Source organism: Nomascus leucogenys, chromosome 16 (genome assembly GCF_006542625.1).
Source record: "Nomascus leucogenys isolate Asia chromosome 16, Asia_NLE_v1, whole genome shotgun sequence".
Taxonomy (NCBI): Eukaryota; Metazoa; Chordata; class Mammalia; order Primates; family Hylobatidae; genus Nomascus; species Nomascus leucogenys.
This window is the reverse complement of record NC_044396.1, coordinates 49,860,274-49,884,213: the sequence shown is the minus strand read 5'-3', so window position 1 is coordinate 49,884,213 and position 23,940 is coordinate 49,860,274. Positions and strand designations below refer to the sequence as shown.

Here is a 23,940-nt window from a genome sequence, read left to right as displayed (position 1 = left end):
TCTCTCTTTCTCCTCTACCATGTGTTCCCCTTTGCCTTTCCCTTTTTTCTCTATTTAATTGTAGTAAAATACACAGAACAAAATTTACCATATTATCCATTTTTAGGTGTGCAGTTTAGTGACATTAAGTACTTCTATATTGTATAACCATCAACACGATCTATCCTCAGAACTCTTTCTAACTTGCAAAACTGAAACTATACCCATTAAATAACTCCCATTCCCCTCTTCCCACCGGCCACTGGCAACCACTCTTCTCCTTTCTCTCTCTATGAATTTAACTACTAGTCTAGGACCTCAGATGTGTAGAATCAGCTAGTAATTATCTTTTTGCGTCTGGCCTATTTTACTTGACATAATGTCCTCAGAGTTCATACATGTTGTAGCATGTGTCAAAATTTCCTTCCTTTTTAAGGCTGAATTAATATTCCATTGTATGTGTATACTACATTTTGTTTGTCTGTTCATTCACTGATAGACACATGGGTGGCTCTCACCTTCTAGCTGTTGTGCTGTGAACAAAGGTTCACTGCCTTTCATTTTGAGTACACTTCCTCCCTCATCTTCTACATAAATTATAGGCTTGTTTGCGGTACCCACTGACGTTGCTTAATCCCGGTGACAACACTTGAGACTTAGAAAATGCCCGCCTAACTGTGGAAGCTATGGACTGTTTCACTGATTGTTCTTGTCAGTGTATTGACCCCCCTTGGTTTTGCCTTTCATCTCAAGTTGGGTTTTGCATGGTAATGAATGCATATTCTGTCATTTTCACCTAAGTCCATAGATTTCTGTCTTTTGCTACCCTTGATGGAACTCCAATGGAACTCTAAAAACCTTCAGAGGAGTTGTAAAGGAGCCAATCAACATGTGTGTGTTGAATGCAAGAGATGAGGCAAGGTGTATTAGTCTGTTTTCATGCAGCTGATAAAGACATACCTGAAACTGAGAAGAAAAAGAAGTTGAATTGCACTTACAGTTCCACATGGCTGGGGAGGACTCAGAATCATGGTGGGAGGCAAAGGCACTTCTTTTTTTTTCGTAATGGAGTCTTGCTCTGTCACTCAATCTGGAGCACAGTGGCATGATAGCTCACTGCAACCTCTGCCTCCCGGGTTTAAGCAATTTCCTGCCTCAGCCTCCTGAGTAGCTGGGATTACAGGCATGCGCCACCACGCCTGGCTAATTTTTGTATTTTTAGTAGAGATGGGGGTTTCACCATGTTGGCCAGGCTGGCCTCGAACTCCTGACCTTGTGATCCACCCTCCTCAGCTTCCCAAAGTGCTGAGATTACAGGCATGAGCCACCATGTCCAGCTGAAAGGCACTTCTTACATGGTGGCGGCAAGAGAAAATAAGGAAGATGCAAAAGCGGAAACCCCTGATGAAACCATCAGATCTCATGATACTTCTTCACTGTGATGAGGACAGTATGGGGGAAGCTGCCCCCATGATTCAAATTATCTCTCATCGGGTCCTTCCCACAACACATGGGAATTATGGGAGTAAAATTCAAGATGAGATTTGGGTGGGGACACATCCAAACCGTATCACAAAGTGTGTGAGATAGCACACTGGGTGGAGGTGGGAGGGTGGGTAGTAGAAGTAGAGGTTCACTTCCCAACTTCAATGAACTTTCAATTTGCAAATACTCAGTACTTTATCTGTTAGTTTACGTGACTTGAAATTTTATTATCAGACTTATTCAGTATGTCAGTTATTTTCCACTGGAATGATTTCTGCTCCTGCTCCCACCCTGGACATTTGGCAATGACTAGAGACGTTTCTGGTTGTCACAACTGTGGCAAAAACTGCAATTACTTTTGCACCAACCTAATAGTATAGGGAATGCTACTGCCATACAGTGGGTGGAGGTCAGGGATGCTGCTAAATATCTTATAGTGCATGGAACAGCCCCTACTACAGAGAATGATCTGGCCTAGATGTCAGTAGTACCAAGGTTGTGAAGCCCTGCAATATATGTCATATTGCTCAGTGTATATTAGTTAATCACCTGATATGGAACATAGAAATTCACCACTAGTTTTCCCACAGAAAACCTCTTTATGATAATATAGTAACTTGAAATCAAGCTAGCATTTCCCATGCTATAATTGTCATTATTTGCTAATCCAGGATGTAAAATTTTGAAGGCTTAAGTGGCATTTTAGTATCTAAGGAAAAATTTCTAGCAAAAATTTTATTTTAAAAACATAACTTGGTATTTAATATATTGGCAGTTAATATCTATTTTTAAAATAAGGAACCATCAGTGTCCCTCATAAACTCTCTTTGGATTTGAAAAGCATTGTGTTACTGCCTCCTGTATATTTCTCTCTTAATAGACTAACACTATATTTAGATCTTAGTCCCTATACAGATATCTGACGAGGTAATGTTGGAAGCTCTATAGAGTGTTTTGCAGCATTGATTTAAAATATTCCATGGATAACCCACTTGCATAGAAGATGATACTAAAAATATAAACAAAATTTATTCCCAATCTGCCCATTTTCTTCAGCCGGAATACTAGCTAGGAAACTCCTGATTTAGTTTTCTGCTTTATGGGTACTGTGTTTAAGTAGATTCCTTTCTTCCATAAAATGAAACTTGAACAAGTGGAGTGAGCTGAAAAGACAATTGATTGGAAGTGTCTTGAGAGGCATAGAGATGCCTGAGACCCAGTCACTGCCCATATGTCTAAACCAGAATAATTGCAAGACATGTACTAATATACAGAATAATTGCAAGGCATGTAATGAGACCAATATGTCTTCATCACAAATCCTCTGTTGTTTGTACATCTCCGGCGCTGAGCAATGAAAACTGATGTTCATAGCAAGATTTCTGAAATTCTTTCCTAATCATCAAGGGAAGAATAAACTTGGGCTTGATGTTCTAGTTATTTGGTTATGTCCCAAAGGTTGTTACCAAAGGTAGTTCTCGCACATGGACAAGAATTGATCCTCAGTCATCTGAACCACACAGAACTATATTCAGGAATCCTTGTCTTTCTGTTGCAGGACCTGGGAGGAAGGCAAGGTGCTCATCTTTGATGACTCCTTTGAGCACGAGGTATGGCAAGATGCCTCATCTTTCCGGCTGATATTCATCGTGGATGTGTGGCATCCGGAACTGACACCACAGCAGAGACGCAGCCTTCCAGCAATTTAGCATGAATTCATGCAAGCTTGGGAAACTCTGGAGAGAGGCTGCCTTTCTGGTTCCATCTCCTTGGGTGTGAAGATAGAATTTCGAACACCAAGACTCAATTCCCTTGACTTGCAGCCTGAGTAATTCTAAGCCTCCTCCTAGGGTTGGAAGACACTAAAGGGAATATTTGCCTCGCTGCAATTCATTTAGGAAACACCCTGCTGTGTGTCATCTCATGACAGCACTGGTCTTCTGCCAGTATTTAAGGTGAACATTTGGTAGCTTCTACCTTACCAGCCAAAGATATTTTTTCCACATAGAATAGGTCTAATTCAATGTATAATGAGAACATATGTAGAAACTGTGAATGGATTGCTTTAGTTTGTAATTTTTCTATGCAGTTATATTTTTCTAGTGTAGCTAGACTATTTTGTCATCATGTACCACTACATTTTTGTTGATTTTAATGACAAGCTGTATAAATGCTTTACTTCTAGCTATTTAATGGTAGCATTACTGGGGAACTCAGACTTCCCTCTTTTAATTCTTCTTAGTAAAAGACACTCATGAAAAAGGCAGTTTTATTTTCCTAACACAAAAAAAGAAAGAGGTCATTATGTCAGTGTCTATGAACTGTACCCATCCCAACTCTCGAGTCGTTTGGTTTTTTTATCTTGATTGAGAGCCTCTTCTCACTATGCTAGTGGTGGAGATGTTGACAAAATCCTATTTCTTTCAAAGAGGAACTTTTCACACTGAAAAAAGAGCATGGAATTATTTTATATTGTTATAAAAATCCCAGATGCAAATTCTATAATGCCAATTATTAGAGTTTCTGGGGAAAAAGTATCGTTCATGGAAATAAAAATATGTTCTTTCAGGGTTAGGTGGGTAGGTGGCTGCTAGGGTGTCTGGCTCCTGGCTGCTTTGCCATCCATGAGGCAAGGGCTGGGAACACAGTATCTTTGCCTATGGTAGATCCATGTGAATGTCAGGAAGCCAGCTCTTCAGTCTTGGAGATGATTTCTGCTACAATTCTGTAGAAATATTAAGGATGGCAGAGCAAAAGGTTACCAAGAATGCCAGGATCTTTTTCTTGAGTGTAGGGGGTCCAGATTGCTTTCCTTTTTGATGAAAGAGTTTGGAAGACTGTCCCATCTCTCTGGCTTGAGAAATATCTGCCATTTTAAACATCACTGTGAAATAGCAATTATTATCACCTACATTTAGTTTTAACATTACCCACAACATAGAAATAACAGGTAAAAATCGTCTTGCCTACTAATTCCAAAGATGATCAAGTCATTAATCTAGTAAAGTATTCATGCATCAGATTTTCTATGTTTGGAATCAAAGCTAACGGAAATATTAGATATAAGAATGTAATGATATTCATGCACTGAATTCTAAGCCAATATGAACAAAAATGCTGCGTGAATGGCACATAGGTCACCAAAGTTCATTCACAGGTAGAAAAAACTTGTGCTTTCTTTTCCATCTAAAAACAAAAGGAGACTTTCTTTATCTCATTTAAAGAACAGCTCTTTGAAATTGAAATTGACCCTTTTTGCTTGACCTTAAGGACATTAGCTTCCAGTAGATGAGTTTGCAAAATACTTTTCCTGTTCTTTGTTTTGCTGGTATTGAAAACATCCCACTAAATCAGATGAAGAGGCATGGGAGGAAAAATATCCAAATTAATTACTAAAATCGAGAAGAGAAGGCAAACTCTTCAAAAGTAAAAAGGTATTTGTGTCCTTCAGTATTTATTGAACAGAGGAAATAACTGACAAGGGCAATACAATTCAATGCTCATGTAGTAACATTTGTGTCACTTGTTGAATTTGGTTCTCATATGTATATTGCATACACATAAATTCGAACTATAAGTCGTCATTGTTGAGCCATCATCTTACATTCAGGTAACGAAATTATGGAAGAGAGTAAAAACTAGCTCTTAACTTAGTGAATATAATATGGTATTTAAAATCAGGTCACTACAGTAGGGTTCTAAGTATTGCCCATTGAAAAGCTAGAAATGGTATTACTGTTGCAAAGTGTTATCAATAATTGACTCCAATAGCATTGTAAATACTTGTATCCCACAACTATTTTAAACCCCAGCAATAAAATGGATTTTCTAATTCACTTTAATTCTTTATTTCTCTTACCTATGTCTTCGTACATAAGAAAAGTGTTTCCATCACTGCATTGGTAGAATTATTTCAATGTTATTATTTTTGTGATTTCAAATGTCTACACAAAAATGAATTAGTTTAATTTATATTGTGATACAGTTGTTTGAGAAATATTTTTAATTCTGTTTCAACTTTATTTCTCCAAGGGTATAATATAAAAATTACTTCTATTATTGTTCTCTACCAATAGGGAAAAAAATTAAAACATTAGATCCATTGAGAAAGAGATGTAATAAATAATTAAGATTAGTAATAATATTATCAGGGGTGATTAAGGCCAGTTGAATAATCTCTTTCCCTTGAATTATTTAGCTAACAAATTAACTCTCCCAAATATTTAAAATGTAAAATCATATTTTACTGCCCATTATTAACTAAAATATTTTTGTTTGACTTTGAACACCAACTGGTAATACTGATAAATACCCATGTCATGCAGATGGCTGGGCAAATAAGAGATATCTAAAAATATGCACTGGTCTTGGAAAACATGGCACAAGTAAGGATATCATATCATATGATATCCGTTTACTTTATATCTGATTTCTTTTGAATGAGTAGTTGGGGACTCCATTTCTAAGGAGAATAGGTAAATAAAATGACCTTTGACATTTCATCCTGCATTTCTAGTCTTCTCTTATTTCAATACTTGCATATTTAGCCATCCATATGGGTCATGCTCCATGATTGAATATTTACCCTCTCAGCAACGACCATGTTCTTTCTCCACATCTTTAATGGTTGCAGGAGGGTTGGAGGGGCAAGGGGTAAATGGTTTGATAGCACTTTTCTTTGCTGTAGTGACCCAGTTGAGGCAACTGGAATGGATTCATTAATCACTGACATGTGTTTTCATGAGACATCTCCTCCCCAGACACACGCTGCACTAATGGGCTTTTGAGCTGCCTGTGGGAACTCACATTGCTCAGATGAAATAATCGTATTTCATGTGCATTTGTCTTCCTTTAAAGTCAGCTCATAACAGTCAGCTAGTGGCCTAACAAGAGATGTGACATCAAAATAATTTTTTGCAGGATATCAAAATAAGCAAACTGCAAATACCCAGACCTATGAGAACATGCTCTTAGGCTGAACAATTCGATGCTGGTGATGAGGTCAAAGGAAATAATTCAGTAAGAATGGAAATTACTGGAGATACTATTGTCTCAGGGCTTTGTACTACATGAAACTTGACAGTGGTGTCTGCACAGTTTAACTCTGATACATTTACTTGGAAATGCATTTAATTTTCAAAAACTGGAGAGGGTCCCTGTGTGATACCTCAGAAAAATTCTTGTCCTAATGCAGCATGTGCATCAAATTTAGTCTTTATTTTTTCAATTTACTACCATAAATATGAAAGGAGGGAGAATCTTTTTTACATAAATGCCTTGCATCATCCTCCAGTCCCCTCACTGGGGGGAAAAAAAAAGCATCTCTCAAGTCTTTGTCCAACTTTGGCTGCTCAAACTGATGGCTGGTGACAGTCACTGCAGGGGTTCAGGAGTGGAGGACCTTGTGTCAAGCAGAACACACGTGTCTGTGTGGGTCAGTTGCGCATGTGCTTCCTGGGTGGCTGATACCACTGAAGGCCAGAGTGCAGGAGCATTGGGGTGACTCAGGGTTCAGTCCAGAGCCAGGAGTGGCTGAGTGTTCTCATTCTCTCCCTTCTCCTCATGTTTCAGGGTCCCAGCTTCTACCACAGACTGAGATCTAACAAGAGGGGAGGGAAAAAGACAGAATTACAGACAATTCATGGTGACAATTTTGGAACCTTTGAAGACATCCGGATTTTATATTTCTCTTTTTAATAGACACTCAAAAATTAAGTAGGTGCAGTGGCACATGCCAGTAGTCCCAGCTACTCAGGAGGCTGAGGTGGGAGGATCACTTGAGCCCAGGTGTTTGAGGCTGCAGTGAGCCATATTGTGCCACTGCACTCCAGCCTGGGTGACAGAAGTAGACCCTGTCTCCAAAATAAAAATAAGAAATAAAGACACTTAAAGTAACTACACAATGTATTCTCGTTCGTATCTCTGTTTTTCTTACTTTTGCTTGCTAAACCATATTTTTATGGCAAAAAAAGCATTTTGGAGTATTGGAATATTCTTTGCAGTGATCGCTTCTCTTGGTAAAATGGACATATGTATTCTAGCCACACTCTGCCCCAGCATCTAAATATCCTGTGTACCTTGAGATATATAAAGTTTGTTGAATTTTTAATGTTTTAGTGTACCTTTAAAACCTTTTGTCTCTCAGAGTCATTGCAAACTACCATGCATGATGTTAAGACCATGAATCAGATGGTAAAGTTAGACTCTGTCCCTTACAGGCTGGGAAGCTTGGGGGAGTTCCTGAAACTCTCTGGACCTTGATTCTCTCACCAGTATACTAGAAGTATTACCTGCTTCCCACAGTTGTTGATAAAGACTACAACTAATAAGATGCATAGAGCATTTGGCATGAAATTATAGTTAAAACTTATGAAGCACTCTTATGACCCACCACTATTGCAATACTAGTAATGATCATTAGTTTTTGATGTGTCCTTTTATATTGGAGTAATAATGATGTTTTTCTAAGTTTATAATATGAATTAAACCAAATTATTTTCCAGCTTACAGAGAAAATGTTATAAAAAGAGCTATGCAGTAGATATTTAATAAATGCTCACAACTAAAAACAAATTATTATGAAAATGGTTAAATTGTTCAAATAAGTAAAACTTACATATATGTGCAGTAAACTGTTAACTCGGTAGACCTGGGGTGCCCAAACCCTACATATTACAAGTTTTCAAGACTGACCTTTGGCTCCTCTGAGCCCTTAGAATAGCCTACCTGATAAGAAGATCTTTGTATATCTGAGACCATAGTTCATGCCAACAGTGTGATTTATAGTACATGCTTGATTTTGTTTGTATGGGCTTTATGTCACACTGTATCAGTTCGACCCCTTTTAAGGCAGTAAGAGCGTCAGAGGTGTTTGAACCAGAGCAACTCTATCTTAAATAGGGGCTGGGTAAAATAAGGCTAAGACCTGCTGAGATGCATTCCCAGAAGGTTAAGGCATTCTTAGTCAGAGAATGAGATAGGAGGTTAGCAAAAGATACAGATCATAAAGGCCTTGCTGCCAAAATAGGTTGTAGTAAAAAAGCCAGATAAAACCCACCAAAACCAAGATGGTGATGAGAGTGATTTCCAGTCATCTTCACTGCTACACTCCCACCAGCACCATGACAGTTTACAGATGCCATAGCAACATTAGGAAGTTAACCTATATGGTCTAAAAAGGAGAGGCATGAATAATCCACCCCTTGCTTAGCATATAATCAAGAAATAACCATAAGAATGGGCAACCAGCAGCCCTCAGGCTGCTCTTTCTATGGTGTAGCCATTCTTTTATTCCTTTACTTTCTTAATAAACTTGTTTTCACTTTACTCTATGGACTTGCCCTGAATTCTTTCTTGTATGAGATCCAAGAAACCTCTCTTGGGGTCTGAATTGGGACCACTTTCCGGTAACATCTTTCTGATGAACCATGAAGGGACGATACTGAGGAAACCCCTGACCCAAAGACTAACTTTGGGTAAGTAAGTGGTGGGGTCTGGTAACAAGAGGGAATGGGGTAAAGCTGAGGACTGAGCAGTTAAGGTCAGTCACAAAGGTACTGCATGCCCGTGAGACTGACCACCCCCCCAATAAAAACCTGGACACAAGGGCACAGATGAACCTCCTTGGTTGACAACACTTTGCAGATGTTGTCACACATCATTGCTAAGAGAATTAAGTTCTGTTCATGTGATTTTACTGGAAGGACAACTGGAAGCTTACAGCTGGTCCTTCCTGGACTCCTCCCTATGCATGGCTTTCCATTCCTGATTGCAACCTCTATCCTTTTCTGTAGCAAACCACAACTGTCAGTCTAACAACCTTTCTGTGTCCTGTGGGTCTTTCTAGTAAGTTAGGAAGACATTATCAAAATTATCAAATACAGAAAAGGGTGGTCTTGAGGACCCCCTCAACACAACATACTAAAACACTATGTTTGTGTATGGTATTGTGCTAAGAAGTTCTTGACCTATATTAGCTTATTTCATTTTCACAACCCATAGTTGTATATTAACATGTATTTACACTGACATATATTAACATTTCATTTTCACAACCCTTAGTTTTTATAGATGGAAAAAACTAAGGGACTGAGAAGTCAAATGATCTATAAAAGGCAACACAAATAGAAAGTGGAGACGTTGACAGGTTTATTACCAACACACAGCTCCCGGGTATACCAAAGGCCACAGAGGTGTTTAGCTAAAACATCAAGTGTTCCTTCCACCTCACCATAAAAATCACTGTTGTTTTGCCTAAGATTCCTGTCTCCTTTCAAGATATGTATGTACTTTAGAAAGGATAAAATTAAGAAATCAAGAAGCAAATCGGTACAAGTGTCTCAAAAAAATTTATTTCTACTGTAACTATCAATCCATTCAAATAGTCCAACCTTATATACCAGGCTGAACCTTTGAAAGTGAAATGGACTCATGGACTCATTTACTGCTGGAATGGGGCAGAGAAAGGAAGACCTAGGTTGTAGTTTAGCCCCAGTCCCCTAACATATTTCCAGTGCATTTTTCTCTTTGTTTTACTTTAATTCCCAGTGTGCATGTGGGGAAAAGAGAAGTGTAGGTTTGTACGAGGAACAGGAAAGCAGAAAATCCAGAGGCGTTAAAACAAACAGCAAGCATGAAGACAACCAGGGGAGCACAACCAGCGACACAGGCCAACCTCCCTCCAGCACCTTGGACAGCTACCTGCCTGCTTTGACCTAGGGACCCTGTGGAAATGGAGAGTATTGATGGCCATCTACTTTCACAGACCTTAAGCTCCATTTACCTTCTGTCATATGACTTTACTATTTCACAACATGGCATGTGAACCACAGCCACAGAGTTAGAGGGAAACAGTGACTCATCTAGACCAACCTGATAGGAAATCTTCAGTAAGGAGTTGTGCAGCCTCTTCTTGAACATAACTAACTTGAGAAACCTGCTCCTCCATGCCCCTAAAGAGCCAACTCAGCTAGAAAATTCTTCCTTACATTGAACTCAGATCTGCCTTTCTAAACTTCTATGTACAATTTCTGGTTCTTTCTCCTGGAGCCACCAGAGTAGACGCAAGTACCTTTTAGCCCTCCCACATCTGCCCAGCCAAGGCTAGTCAGATTCCTCTTGTGCCAAGGTTTCTAAAACTGGCCACCTTAGCACTCTCCTGTATCTCTTCATCAACTGGCTGGGTTGCCCACATACTCTTGGTGTGACCTCAGAATAAAATAATTGCATCACTTTCTTGATTTTTGGTTTGTTTTTTGCTCTGTTTGCTTCTGTTGAGGTAATTTAGAATTGCATTAGCCTTTCTGGCACTGATACAACACAACCGAAGGGAAATCTGGCTGTATTTACACATGCTGCCATGCTGCTGTTAACAATTTCTCTCCCATCTCAAAGGTACATGGTTGGGTATTAAATTTCATTTTCTTGAATTTGCCTCATGTTTCTAATCTATCTCCATCCTTTTGGATCTTGAAATTTGTTACTCATCCAAATGATTATCTGGGATTTTTGTGTTTTGGATCTGTTTCAAAACTTTCCCTTTCCCTGTTTTGGAAGCCACTGTGAAAAGAAAATCAAATTCTCAAATAATGAGTTTTTAAAGAATCACTTATTCACACACTCATGCTAAGAAATATTTGTGAACATCTGCCATATGCAATGGACTATGAGCAATGTGCCAAAACCTTTATTCTTTTGTGGAAACACTGCTTCAGTTATGCAGCCATAGACCCACAAACAGACTTAAAATCACTGTGACAGGCACCCCCATTACCCAGTCAGAGGAGAGGCAGTTTTGGGGAGGGAAGGTGTTAGACAGGAAAGGAAAGGAATGAAGAAAAAAATTATCTTTCACACATTATTCATAGTTCTTGTTCAGGTAGCCAACTTTCACTTCCCCCTCCACATGAGTCAAACTGGGATCTACATGATTTCTTCTAATAGATGTACTGGCAGCACAGACCCAGAATGCAGGCTCTCTTACCTCTGCCAATAAACTGTGTGCCATGGTTGAATGGTGAGTAGCAATAGGACAACTCTGAGATAGAGAGGCTGAGGAACCAAACATAACGTTTTATTTTCCTGGTTTACATTTTCTCTGAGTGAGAAGATTACCATATAGTCTTTTTACTTTCAGCATGACATAATTCTAGTTACCTGGTCATACAATAAACATTTGATATAAGTAGCACACTATGTTATGAAGCATTTTAAATTCACTGGAAAAAAATAGAAAGTAAATGTTGCTTTCCAAAACCTCTAGAAAAAAAGAAATAAAGCCAAGAGATACAACCTTTTAATCTTGCCCTCAGTACATTCAGCTGATTCAAAATGCTCTCAGGGAAGACCAATCAACTGCTCACTGACAAACATGTCTCCACCACTTCTGAACAGAGTGCTTAGAAATTCTGCACTGAGTATATTAACTATTGAGAAGCCACTTGCTTTGAGGCTTTGTTGTCCAGATCACGCTTGGTGGTAATCTCTTCATTCAGTGGCTTTGTCTTCTCACAAGAAGCTTAACATGTCTGCTAAAACAAACATTTCTCTTGGGTTCTCTTTCCAGCACTGAAAGCCAGCTTAACCCCAAGGGCAGGCAGAGGAGTGATTTGAGTTATTTCAGCCACCATTATCTCAGTGGTGTAGTAGGCAACTCTAACAAGGCTTCATTCTAGCCTAGATAGCCACTTTTTCTTTCCCTGCTATTCTCTCTCTCTCTCTCTCTCTCTCTCCACCCTCTTTTACTCTACCCTCCCTTACTTCACCATCTCCCTTTCTCTCTTTCCCCTTTCTTCCTCAAAATTGGAACTTTCCCCACTTCATTAAGGATCTATGGCTGTGGTTTAATTTTTCACTGATTCTAGTGGTGATCAATGCTCATGAAGAACGAGATGAAAATGGAAAATGTTGGCCATGATTCAGTCCATTCTGCACAGACCTGCAACTGGACTGAGAGTTCTGCTCTCAGGTCTACTTTTATGTTCAAAAATTTACTTAGCTACTTTATCTCAACAGTTAACACTCACCTTTTCTTCTTCTTACTAATGCCCTGCGTTGCCTTCTTGAGCTATGTGGACCCCAACAAAGGGACAGGAATGCTGCTCTCCATCTCCAGGCATTCACCAAGAGTCATAGAGCACCCCAGCTGCAAGGAACTTAAGGAGTGATTCAGTCAAACCTGCATTTGAATCAGGTTCTACCCATCTGTTTTCCAGGACCAACATCATCATTCCCTAAGGAACTATTACACAGTACCAGCTTTCTTTCTCAAAGTCAACAAAAAACTTGGTTTTATGGAATAACACAGAATTGCCTAATATCTTAGCCTACGTAAAGACTTCTAAACAGGAAGAAATAAGTTTTTAAAAAGGTATCTTCAAATAATTCTAAGTAATTCTGCTCAGTTTTTTCCCCCAAATAACTTTAAGTATCAAGGAAATTCCCCTGAGAAGCTCCAGCCTGGGCTTGAAGAACGATAGCTCCATCACTTGCTTTGTGATCTTGGGTGAATTCGGCCTCCTCATGTGTAAAAATGAAGATAGGGATAGTGGCCACATCATGGGTGCTGGGGATGATGAGGATTAGATAAATTAAGGTGTGGAAAGTGTTCAGTTCAGTGTCAGCTGGGTATACACATTTGTTCTTTTTAGCTCTTATTATTCTTCCCTATTTGCAGATAAGAAAATTGAGGTCCAGGAATACTGATTGATATTCATTTACAAATTTAGCCACAAAGCATGAGTTGAACTCAAAATTTCCATGGCCCCACTAAAAGACTCACAAGAGAGAATTGTGTGTACTGACACATTATGTAATGTGATTAATAAATGAAAAACTAACATTTCAAAATGGATGAAGTCTAGTGTTTTAAAAAATCAAAATAATTGATTAAATAATTTCACATAAAAGCTAACCTCATTACCTTACTTAATATCTTTAAATTTTTAGAAGTAACACAGAAATTTCCATCTGCTTAACAACTATTTATGTAGCTTCAGTGCAATATAGTTATGGTTGTTCTCAGCTGTGTAAAGCTACGACGTTTCTTTCCACTATAATGCATTCAATAGTGACCTTGATAAGGAGTCTTAAGGAATATTTGTAGGATATGTATTCTTCTGTTCAGCTACCAACCTCTTCATAATCAGAATCATCCTAGCAGGCAAAATGATTGTGCTCACTGGGAACAATTAATGTTTACTGAACCCGATAAATAATTTATTTAAGAGAAGCCTAAGCAGCAAATCTTTTCCCTATCAGAGTAAACAAAATAATAAATAAACCTCTCTCTGCTTTGACAATACAATTTTCTACAATTTACTGAACTGGAAATATAAGAAAACCAGTCCAAAAAAATAAATACTCTGTTACTTTTGAAGCAAACTATTTTTAGAGTGAGCCAAACATTCAATTCCCAGCTCTCGCCCATATGTACTATAACTCATGTATCGTGTATTTCTACCGAAATGTGGTGGGCTTGGACAGTGACTGCCCATCTTGTAACAAAGAAGAAAGGGCCCCCCCAAAAAAACATGTGCACCTTCAGAAAGGATGGAAGTGGGTGGCTTTCATGAAGAGCTGCACTGTCCAGTACAGAGCCCTGACCACAAGAGGCTACTGAGGACTTGAACTTGGGCAAGGTTGAATGGAGATGGACTGTAAGAGGTAATGTACACACCACATTTTAATGACTTAGTACCAAAAAATGTAAACTATCTCATTAATATTTATTTAACTCACACAGTGAAATTATAATATTTTGGATACATTAGGTTAAAGAAGACATTAAAATTAATTTCACCTGTTTCTCTGTATTTTTGTAACATGTCTATTAGACAACTCAAAATTACATATGTGGCTCACGTTTTTCCATTGGATAGCATTGGTCTGGAGGCTCATTTACTCCATTATCCTTTTGGCTGAACCTAGAATAATCTAGTAATCCTTACTTAAAAATCTATAGTCATGCTAAAGGGTTTTGGTGACAACATCAGTGTCTGTCATCACTAGCACTTGCTGTTCTAAACTCTTTCCATATATTAGCTCATTTAGTTCTCAAACTGACCTCACAAAGCCCTCCTCCTGCCCCCATGATAGGAGAGCCATGTCCTTAGTATCACTGTTGTTATTTAAATTCTAACTGGAAAGAAACTTTAGGTTAGACTCCATTCATCTGTTATCATTTAGATAAAAGTGAAATTGTACTTGTAATTTTATCTCAAAATAAATAAATAATATGAATAAAACTCGAGGAAGTAACACTCGTCTGTGCTTTTTCCATTTGTATGTGTTCATGCTATTTTGTTTAGCCAAAATATTATTTCTCCTGCTTTTTTGATAAGGCTAACTCCGCCTAGTTTTAAGGACACCTGAAGAACAGTTAGCATTCTTAGCCCTTTAATATTAGTTTCCCTCTTCTGTGAGGTTACAGCATCCAGGGAAATTGCTATTGCAACATGTAGTGTAATATAAAGAAAGTTCGAATTTAATCTCTCTTAATAAATTATGCATTTTTTATTAAAAAAGCTTCAGGAAGTAATATAAACTACTTAAAAATAAGTTCTTTTTGAAGATGTTATAGCAAAATTAACATTAACTTTATGACTACAGATGATTGTGGCTGCTCATGATGAGGGCCCTCTGAGAGGTAGATAAACTAAGAGCACTGGGCTATGGTTTGGCACCTCTTCTTGTCACTCATGTCACTAACTTGCTGTGCCACTATGAAGCAGCTCACACAGCTACTCTGATCCCATGTACAACAATGATCTTGAACAAGATCACATTTTTTAGCCACAAGTTTCTGTGCATACTACTAGAGTGGACTACAATCAGCAATTATTCTTGAAAATAATTAGATTTTATTTTTCAAAATTCTACAATTCACACTTTAAGTTAATTTGTTCAAATAGTCTAAGCACTTCTCTACCTCAACATTTGCTTTAACTTCCTTCTAGAAAAGCCTAGAAAGTCTAAAAATTACAGAAGTTTGGCCTTTCCTAAAGTTAGGATGTGCCCAATACATTTAGGCTTCATGAGTCAAAATGAGTTCTTTCTGTTTTTTTTTTTTTTTTTTTTGGAGATGGAGTCTGAGTTTGTCGCTCAGGCTGGAGTGCAGTAGTGCAATCTTGGCTCACTGCAACCTCTGCCTTCCGGGTTCAAGAGATTCTCCTGCTTCAGCCTCAAGTATAGTAGCTGGGATTACAGGCACCCGCCACCACACCCGGCTAATTTTGTATTTTTAGTAGAGACGGGGTTTCACCATGTTGGCCAGGCTGGTCCTGAACTCCTGACCTCAAGTGATCCACCCACCTCAGCCTCCCGAAGTGCTGAGATTCCAGGCGTGAGCCACAGAGCCTGGCCCAATTTACCTTTTATAAATGTTTTTCACTTCCATAAATTAATTTCTTTCTTTTCTTTCTTTTTTCTTCTTTCTTTCTTTCTTTCTTTCTTTCTTTCTTTCTTTCTTTCTTCTTTCTTTCTTTCTTTCTTTCTTTTTCTTTCTTTCTTTTTCTTTCTTTCTTTCTTTCTTCTTTCTTTTTTTCTTTTTGAGACGGAGTTTTGCTTTTGTTGCCCAGGATGGAGGGCAATGGCACAATCTTGGCTCACTGCAACCTCTGCCTCTCAGGTTCAAAGCATCAAAGCATTCTCCTGCCTCAGCCAACTGAATAACTGGGACTACAGGAGCACACCACCACATCCAGGTAATTTTTTATTTTTAGTAGAGACGGGGTTTCACCATGTTAGCCAGGCTAGTCTTGAACTCTCGATCTCAACTGATCCGCCCACCTTGGCCTCCCAAAGTGCTGGGATTACAGGTGTAAGTCACTGTGCCCAGCCTGACTTCCATAAATTTCTAAACGTTAAATTGAGAGCTGCCAGGTGCTACTTAATAGTTATTTGCCTGTGTCCTTGTTAAAAACGTTTTAGTTTCTTTAAAGTATTGTATTGCTACAAGTAGTCTGCCCTCAGGTTGCAATTTCCTGCTGCAGAGAGTAGCTCCCACCAAGCTCTTTTAAGTGTGAATTGTAATCACCAAGCATATTCCAGATGTGCACCACAATTCTAAGCAGCACTCAGTAACTCTTGTTTGACATATCTGAAATCAGTCTGATACCATTTTGGAGAAGACGATTTCAATATACACTTTATTTGAATATTTTAAGAAATATCTACAGGAGTGTTGCATATCTCCACAGCTGTTCTTCATCATCATCATCAACAACCATTTATTGAACACTTACTACATGCCAGGTTCTGCACTAAGTATTTAGCCTGCATTATCTTTATTTAGTCTTCACAACAATCTTCATCTGTCATGGTTGTAGTGTAAAAAATAAAAAAATAAATAAATAAATAAATAATCTTCACAATAATCTAAGCTGGGTATTGTTAATTCCATTTTGCAAATCAGGAAACTAAGCCTCCAAGAAGGTAATGAATATGTGCAAGATTCCACAGTAAGTTGTGGAACTAGAACGGGAACCCAAATCTGATTCTACAGTCCACATTCTTAAGCGCTATCTCTTGTGCTATACTGTACAAAAAATATCTATAACTCGGTAACAAACCAAAGGACATGAACATGCATATTCATATTAGTAAATGTTGATATTGAAGTTCTCATAGAACCATTTCTGTCATTGATGTTAATGAATCCAATAGTTTACGTTAATCGGCTGTTAATTTATAAAAAGTTTGTGTTAGGTGCAGCAAATGAAATAAAAAATAGGTCATTACTGAGAAAAAAGTGTTCTAAGAATGTGTAGGTTATAGAATCATACTTTATCCCTAATCATCAGCAGGGTATTATTTAATAATACTTCAAGATCCTGTCTTCTAAATGTACTGCATTCACCCAAATATCTGGCAGCATCTATAAAGAACTGCAATCCATCAACACTGAACGTTGATGAGAGTAGAGAAAGGGAGTGGATTAGACTTAACTGAGAACACAGTTCAGCTGCCAGAAGACACACCCATCCTGGAACTTGCAGATGGGGAGGAAGGAATGGGAGAAGGGAGCCAGGCAAGGCCACCATGGAAACTGGCAGCCGCAGCTGGACACTCTGCTTAATTTACCTACAAAAGGGCTTAGTGCTCTTTTATGAAACTATGCATTCCCGCCATATTAGCTCACTCATCTCCGTTTTTCCTCTGTAAAATGAAGATAAATGATTGCCATATTCTCCACAGGGCCATGAAAGATAAAAGATACAATAAAGTGCTTGGAGCTCTTTGAAGGAGAAATTATTTAAATCAGAAGTGTTTATCATTTTATAACACTTCCTAGAGTATGATATTTCTGGGCATAAACTACTGATACTCTGCCATATCTGATAACAGAGATAGCCATATTTACCCACTTGAAGAAAATCAAGGAAAAGACAAAAGACTGAGAAAATAGATATGGAGCAGTGGATTATTCACATTATAAAGTTATTCTTAATTTTACTGAGCAATTCAACAAAAAAAATTCCATTAAACAGAGTCACCCTCATAGCTTGAAGTGTGAGAGCATTCAAGGTCGTAACTAGTGTGTGTTGTGCCCAAATCCTTCATAGGAACCCCAGGTATCAGCATGAGATGTATTGAAGCCTTCGAGGTTCAAAATTTGATGCATATAGGTTTATTGACTTTTGAGGAGTGGAACGCGCTACTGCATACATTTTTGGTGTGGGTTCAGGTGTTCTGAGATGGTCAGAAGGAGTGTTAAATCCATGCATTTCAATCATGTGGATATTTCTGGAAGGTTTTTTTCTACTACCAATCATAACAGAAAATGACTACAAGTGCTTACACCACCTGCTTTGAACAGTCATCTTCCATTAGAATTAGACTGGCACAAAGAGCTGCCAGTCAGTTTCACAGCATCCCTAATTATCATACTCCCTCTGAAATTGGGGTGCACACGCTCAGTGCAGTTACTTTAGTAGAACAAAATATGGTGTTCTGAAGCAGGTAGAGAAATGCCAGAAGTTGTCAATGGCTGACGAAATGTTGATGACTCATTCCCTCTGCAGGATGAGTTTGAAAAGGATGGCTAGTGTTACCGGTAAAAAGTAGGTTTCATAGTTATGTTTTTTGAGTCAAATGACAGTGTATTAGTGGATCTTCTTCGGCATTACCAGAGTAGCCTAAATATAAATTTTCTTCTCGAATATCTGTATCCTCCCCACTAGGGATGGGGTTTGGGAAACAGTGCAGTGCACGAAAATTGTGATGGAGGAACTTGCTTTTCAACTGTCTTAAAGACAGGATGGAATTTGGGCTGCCAGGAATGAGAACATATATCCAAAATAGTAGTTTAAGCAAAAGTAAATCCCCAAAAAAGATACTCTATAAACCACTGAAGAATGAATGAGTGAATACACAAATAGTGTGAGAACACGATGTAGGAGACAGCATTTTACTTAGAATAAAAATAACTGAATTTAAAATAGTTTGCCACCTACTAGCTCTGTGATCTGAGGTAAGTTATTTAGCTGCTCTGTGCCTCAGCCACTTCATCTATAAAATGCGGATGATAACCTATCTATTCTTATCTAGTTTAAATATATTTTTTAAATCTATATTTTTTATTTAAATTCTCAAAACTTGAATGGCTCAATTTTCAAGAACCCTCAGAACAAGTCCAGGGAACATCCATAATGCAGTCTGACATGTGGGAAACGACTACACTCTAGGGCCTTGCCACTCAAACTGTGGTCCCTGGGCCCTCAGCATGGGCAGAGCCTGGGAGCTGGTTAGAAATGCAGATTCTCAGACCCAGCCCAGACCTACTAAATCAGAATCTGTATTTTAACAAGATCTTGGTGCTTTGTATGCTCATTAAAATTTTCAAAGCTTTACTCTAGAGCTAGCAACAACTCACACAGAGGGAGGAAACAGTCCAAGTGAATTGGAATAGTATCTTAATCAAATCAACAAATATTTCTCAATCCCTTATTAGCACCAGGCATTAGTTTAGGTGCTGGGCCACAGGACTGCACTAATCAGATAAGCCTCAGCATACACAGTTGGTGGGGGCTGATAGAGACAATGTACACATAGGCAAACGGGAAATTTTGGAAAGGGTAAGCGCAAATGAATCAGGGTGGCAGGGAAAGGGGTCATGATACTTTAGTGAGGATGCATCTCCACCAAAAGGAGTCTCCAGCAATGTGATGCACGTGTAGCAGGACCAGCTATTCCTCCTCATTCTTTCACCTGGAGCAAGAATTCAATGCTTCCTTTCTACTATTGATCCACAGTTACCTCCTGAATTCCTCCATTTTCAACACTACAATTCATTATTCAACTGCAAAGATGTATTCTATCTACAGTTTAAGGTACATGAAGGATTATTGAAATTCAGCTTGAATCATTGTTTTACATTCGTTCAAATTAAAGGTTAATTTCAAAATTACGTAAAAGTCAGATTTTACAGTAATACATCCAGGTCAGTAGCCTGAACTATGATTTTAGTCAAACACCAAATACTAACTAGATGAGCTCTTGTAAGAATAATTCTACTAACATTGTCCCTCTTTGCTCATTAATTCCTTGGTTTATTCTTCATTCGTAGAATCTGTACTGGACATTTATTTTTGGCCTGCCTCTGAGCAAGGCATGAGAAAAAAAACTAAGCAAAAAGCTAACATGCTACCTGTCCCATTGAGTACCTCTTTCAAAGCTGAGCTCCTTGTCTGTGTTCTTGTTCCCATTCCCTCTGACCCCATTGGAGGCATCGCTCCCCCATTTACTTTATTTATTTATTTATTTTAATTATACTTTAAGTTGTAGGGTACATGTGCACAACGTGCAGGTTTGTTACATATGTATACATGTGCCATGTTGGTGTGCTGCACCCGTTAACTCGTCATTTACATTAGGTATATCTCCTAATGCTATCCCTCCCCCCTGCCCCCACCCTACGACAGGCCCTGGTATGTGATGTACCCCACCCTGTGTCCAGGTGTTCTCATTGTTCAATTCCCACCTATGAGTGAGAACATGTGGTGTTTGGCTTTCTGTCCTTGCGATAGTTTGTTCAGAATGATGGTTTCTAGCTTCATCCATGTCCCTACAAAGGACATGAACTCATCCTTTTTTATGGCTGCATAGTATTCCATGGTGTATATGTGCCACATTTTCTTAATCCAATCTATCATTGGTGGACATTTGAATTGGTTCTAAGTCTTGGTTATTGTGAATTGTGCTGCAATAAATATATGTGTGCATGTGTCTTTATAGCAGCATGATTTATAATCCTTTGGGTATATGCCCAGTAAGGGATGGCTGGGTCAAATGGTATTTCTAGTTCTAGATCATCAAAGAATTGCCACACTATCTTCCACAATGGTTGAACTAGTTTACAGTCCCACCAACAGTGTAAAAGCGTTCCTATTTCTCCACATCCTTTCCAGCACCTGTTGTTTCCTGACATTTTAATGATCACCATTCTAACTGGTGTGAGATGGTATCTCACTGTGGTTTTGATTTGCATTTCTCTGATGGCCAGTGATGACGAGCATTTTTTCATGTGTCTATTGACTGAATAATTGTCTTCTTTTGAGAAGTGTCTGTTCACATCCTTTGCCCACTTTTTGCTGGGTTTTCTTTTATTTTTTCTTGTAAATTTGTTTAAGTTCTTTGTAGATTCTGGATATTAGCCCTTTGTCAGATGGGTAGATTGAAAACATTTTCTCCCATTCTGTAGGTTGCCTGTTCACTCTGATGGTAGTTTCTTTTGCTGTGCAGAAGCTCTTCAGTTTAATTAGATCCCATTTGTCAATTTTGGCTTTTGTTGCCATTGCTTTTGGTGTTTTAGTCTTTAAGTCCTTGCCCATGCCTATGGCCTGAAGGGCATTGCTTAACTTTTCTTCTAGGGTTTCTATCGTTTTAGGTCTAACATTTAAGTCTTTAATCCATCTTGAATTAATTTTTGTATAAGGTGTAAGGAAGCGATCCAGTTTCAGCTTTCTACTTATGGCTAGCCAGTTTTCCCAGCACCATTGATTAAATAGGGAATCGTTTCCCCATTGCTTGCTTTTGTCAGGTTTGCCAAAGATCAGATGGTTGTAGATGTGTGGTATTATTTCCAAGGGCTCTGTTCTGTTCCATTGGTCTATATCTCTGTTTTGGTACCAGTACCATGCTGTTTTGGTTACTGTAGCCTTGTAGTATAGTTTGAAGTCAGGTAGCGTGATGCCTCCAGCTTTGTTCTTTTGGCTTAGGATTGACTAGGCAATGCAGGCTCTTTTTTGGTTCAATATGAACTTTAAAGTAGTTTTTTCCAATTCTGTGAAGAAAGTCATTGGTAGCTTGATGGGGATGGCATTGAATCTATAAATTACCTTGGGCAGTATGGCCATTTTCATGATATTGATTCTTTCTACCCATGAGCATGGAATGTTCTTCCATTTGTCTGTGTCTTCTTTTATTTCATTGAGCAGTGGTTTGTAGTTCTCCTTGAAGAGGTCTTCACATCCCTTGTAAGTTGGATTCTTAGGTATTTTACTCTCTTTGAAGCAATTGTGAATGAGAGTTCACTCATGATTTGGCTCTCTGTTTGTCTGTTATTGGTGTACAGGAATTCTTGTGATTTTGCATGTTGATTTTGTATCCTGAGACTTGCTGAAGTTGCATATCAGCTTAAGGAGATTTTGGGCTGAGACGGAGTTTTCTAGATATACAATCATGTCATGTGCAAACAGGGACAATTTGACTTCCTGTTTCCCTAATTGAATACCCTCTATTTCTTTCTCTTGTGTGATTGCTCTGGCCAGAACTTCCAACACTATGTTGAATAGGAGTGGTGAGAGAGGGCATCCCTGTTTTGTGCCAGTTTTCGAAGGGAATGCTTTCAGTTTTTGCCAATTCAGTATGATATTGGCTGTGGGTTTGTCATGAATAGCTCTTATTTTGAGATATGTCCCATCAATACCAAATTTATTGAGAGTTTTTAGCATGAAGGGCTGTTGAATTTTGTCAAAGGCCTTTTCTGCATCTATTGAGATAATCATATGGTTTTTGTCTTTGGTTCTGTTTATATGATGGATTATGTTTATTGATTTGCATATGTTGAACCAGCCTTGCATCCCAGGGATGAAGCCCTCTTGATCATGGTGGATAAGATTTTGATGTGCTGCTGGATTCGGTTTGCCAGTATTTTATTGAGGATTTTTGCATCAATGTTCATCAAAGATATTGGTCTAAAATTCTCATTTTTTGTTGTGTCTCTGCCAGCCTTTGGTATCAGGATGATGTTGGCCTCATAAAATGAGTAGGGAGGATTCCCTCTTTTTCTATTGATTGGAATAGTTTCAGAAGGAATGGTACCAGCTCCTCTTTGTACCTCTGGTAGAATTCGGCTGTGAATCCATCTGGTCCTGGACTATTTTTGGTTGGTAGGCTATTAATTATTGCATCAATTTCAGAACTTATTATTGGTGTATTCAGGGATTCAACTTCTTCCTGGTTTAGTCTTGGGAGGGTGTATGTGTCCAGAAATTTGTCCATTTCTTATAGATTTTCTAGTTTAATTGTGTAGAGGTGTTTATAGTGTTCTTTGATGGTAATTTGTATTTCTGTGGGATTGGTGGTGATATCCCCTTTATCATTTTTTATTGTGTCTTTTTGATTCTTCTCTCTTTTCTTCTTTATTAGTGTTGCTAGCAGTCGATCAATTTTGTTGATCTTTTCAAAAAACCAGCTCCTGGATTCACTGATTTTTTGAAGGGTCTTTTGTGTCTCTATTTCCTTCAGTTCTGCTGTGATCTTAGTTATTTCTTGCCTTCTGCTAGCTTTTGAATGTGTTTGCTCTTGCTTCTCTAGTTCTTTTAATTGTGATGTTAGGGTGTCAATTTTAGATCTTTCCTCCTTTCTCTTGTGGGCATTTAGTGCTATCAATTTCCCCCTACACACTGCTTTAAATGTGTCCCAGTGATTCTGGTATGCTGTGTCTTTGTTCTCATTGGTTTCAAAGAACATCTTTATTTCTGCCTTCATTTCATTATATACCCAGTAGTCATTCAGGAGCAGGTTGTTCAGTTTCCATGTAGTTGAGCGGTTTTGAGTGAGTTTCTTAATCTTGAGTTCTAGTTTGATTGCACTGTGGTCTGAGAGACAGTTTGTTATAATTTCTGTTCTTTTACATTTGCTGAGGAGTGCTTTACTTCCAACTATGTGGTCAATTTTGGAATAAGTGTGACGTGGTGCTAAGAAGAATGTATATTCTGTTGATTTGAGGTGGAGAGTTCTGTAGATGTCTATTAGGTCCACTTGGTGCAGAGCTGAGTTCAATTCCTGTATATCCTTGTTAACTTTCTGTCTCGTTGATCTGTCTAATGTTGACAGTGGGGTGTTAAAATCTCCCATTATTATTCTGTGGAAGTCTAAGTCTCTTTGTAGGTCACTAAGGACTTGCTTTATGAATCTGGGTGCTCCTGTATTGGGTGCATATATATTTAAGACAGTTAGCTCTTCTTGTTGAAT

At 38.4% G+C, this 23,940-nt stretch overlaps 2 protein-coding genes across 2 annotated transcripts in view; one reads left to right on the top strand and one right to left on the bottom strand.

Moving 5' to 3' along the window:
- Positions 1–5,300, top strand: part of ASPH (aspartate beta-hydroxylase) — a 218,742-nt gene extending 213,442 nt beyond the window's left edge. Inside the window, exon 25 of the mRNA XM_030795402.1 lies at positions 3,023–5,300. Within this exon, the coding sequence (XP_030651262.1) occupies positions 3,023–3,173 (151 nt within the window). The 3' untranslated portion in view covers positions 3,174–5,300. The remainder of the gene's footprint in view (positions 1–3,022) is intronic.
- Positions 4,887–23,940, bottom strand: part of CLVS1 (clavesin 1) — a 216,491-nt gene continuing 197,437 nt past the window's right edge. Inside the window, exon 6 of the mRNA XM_012508199.1 lies at positions 4,887–7,063. Coding sequence (XP_012363653.1) covers positions 6,976–7,063 — 88 coding nt within the window. The 3' untranslated portion in view covers positions 4,887–6,975. The remainder of the gene's footprint in view (positions 7,064–23,940) is intronic.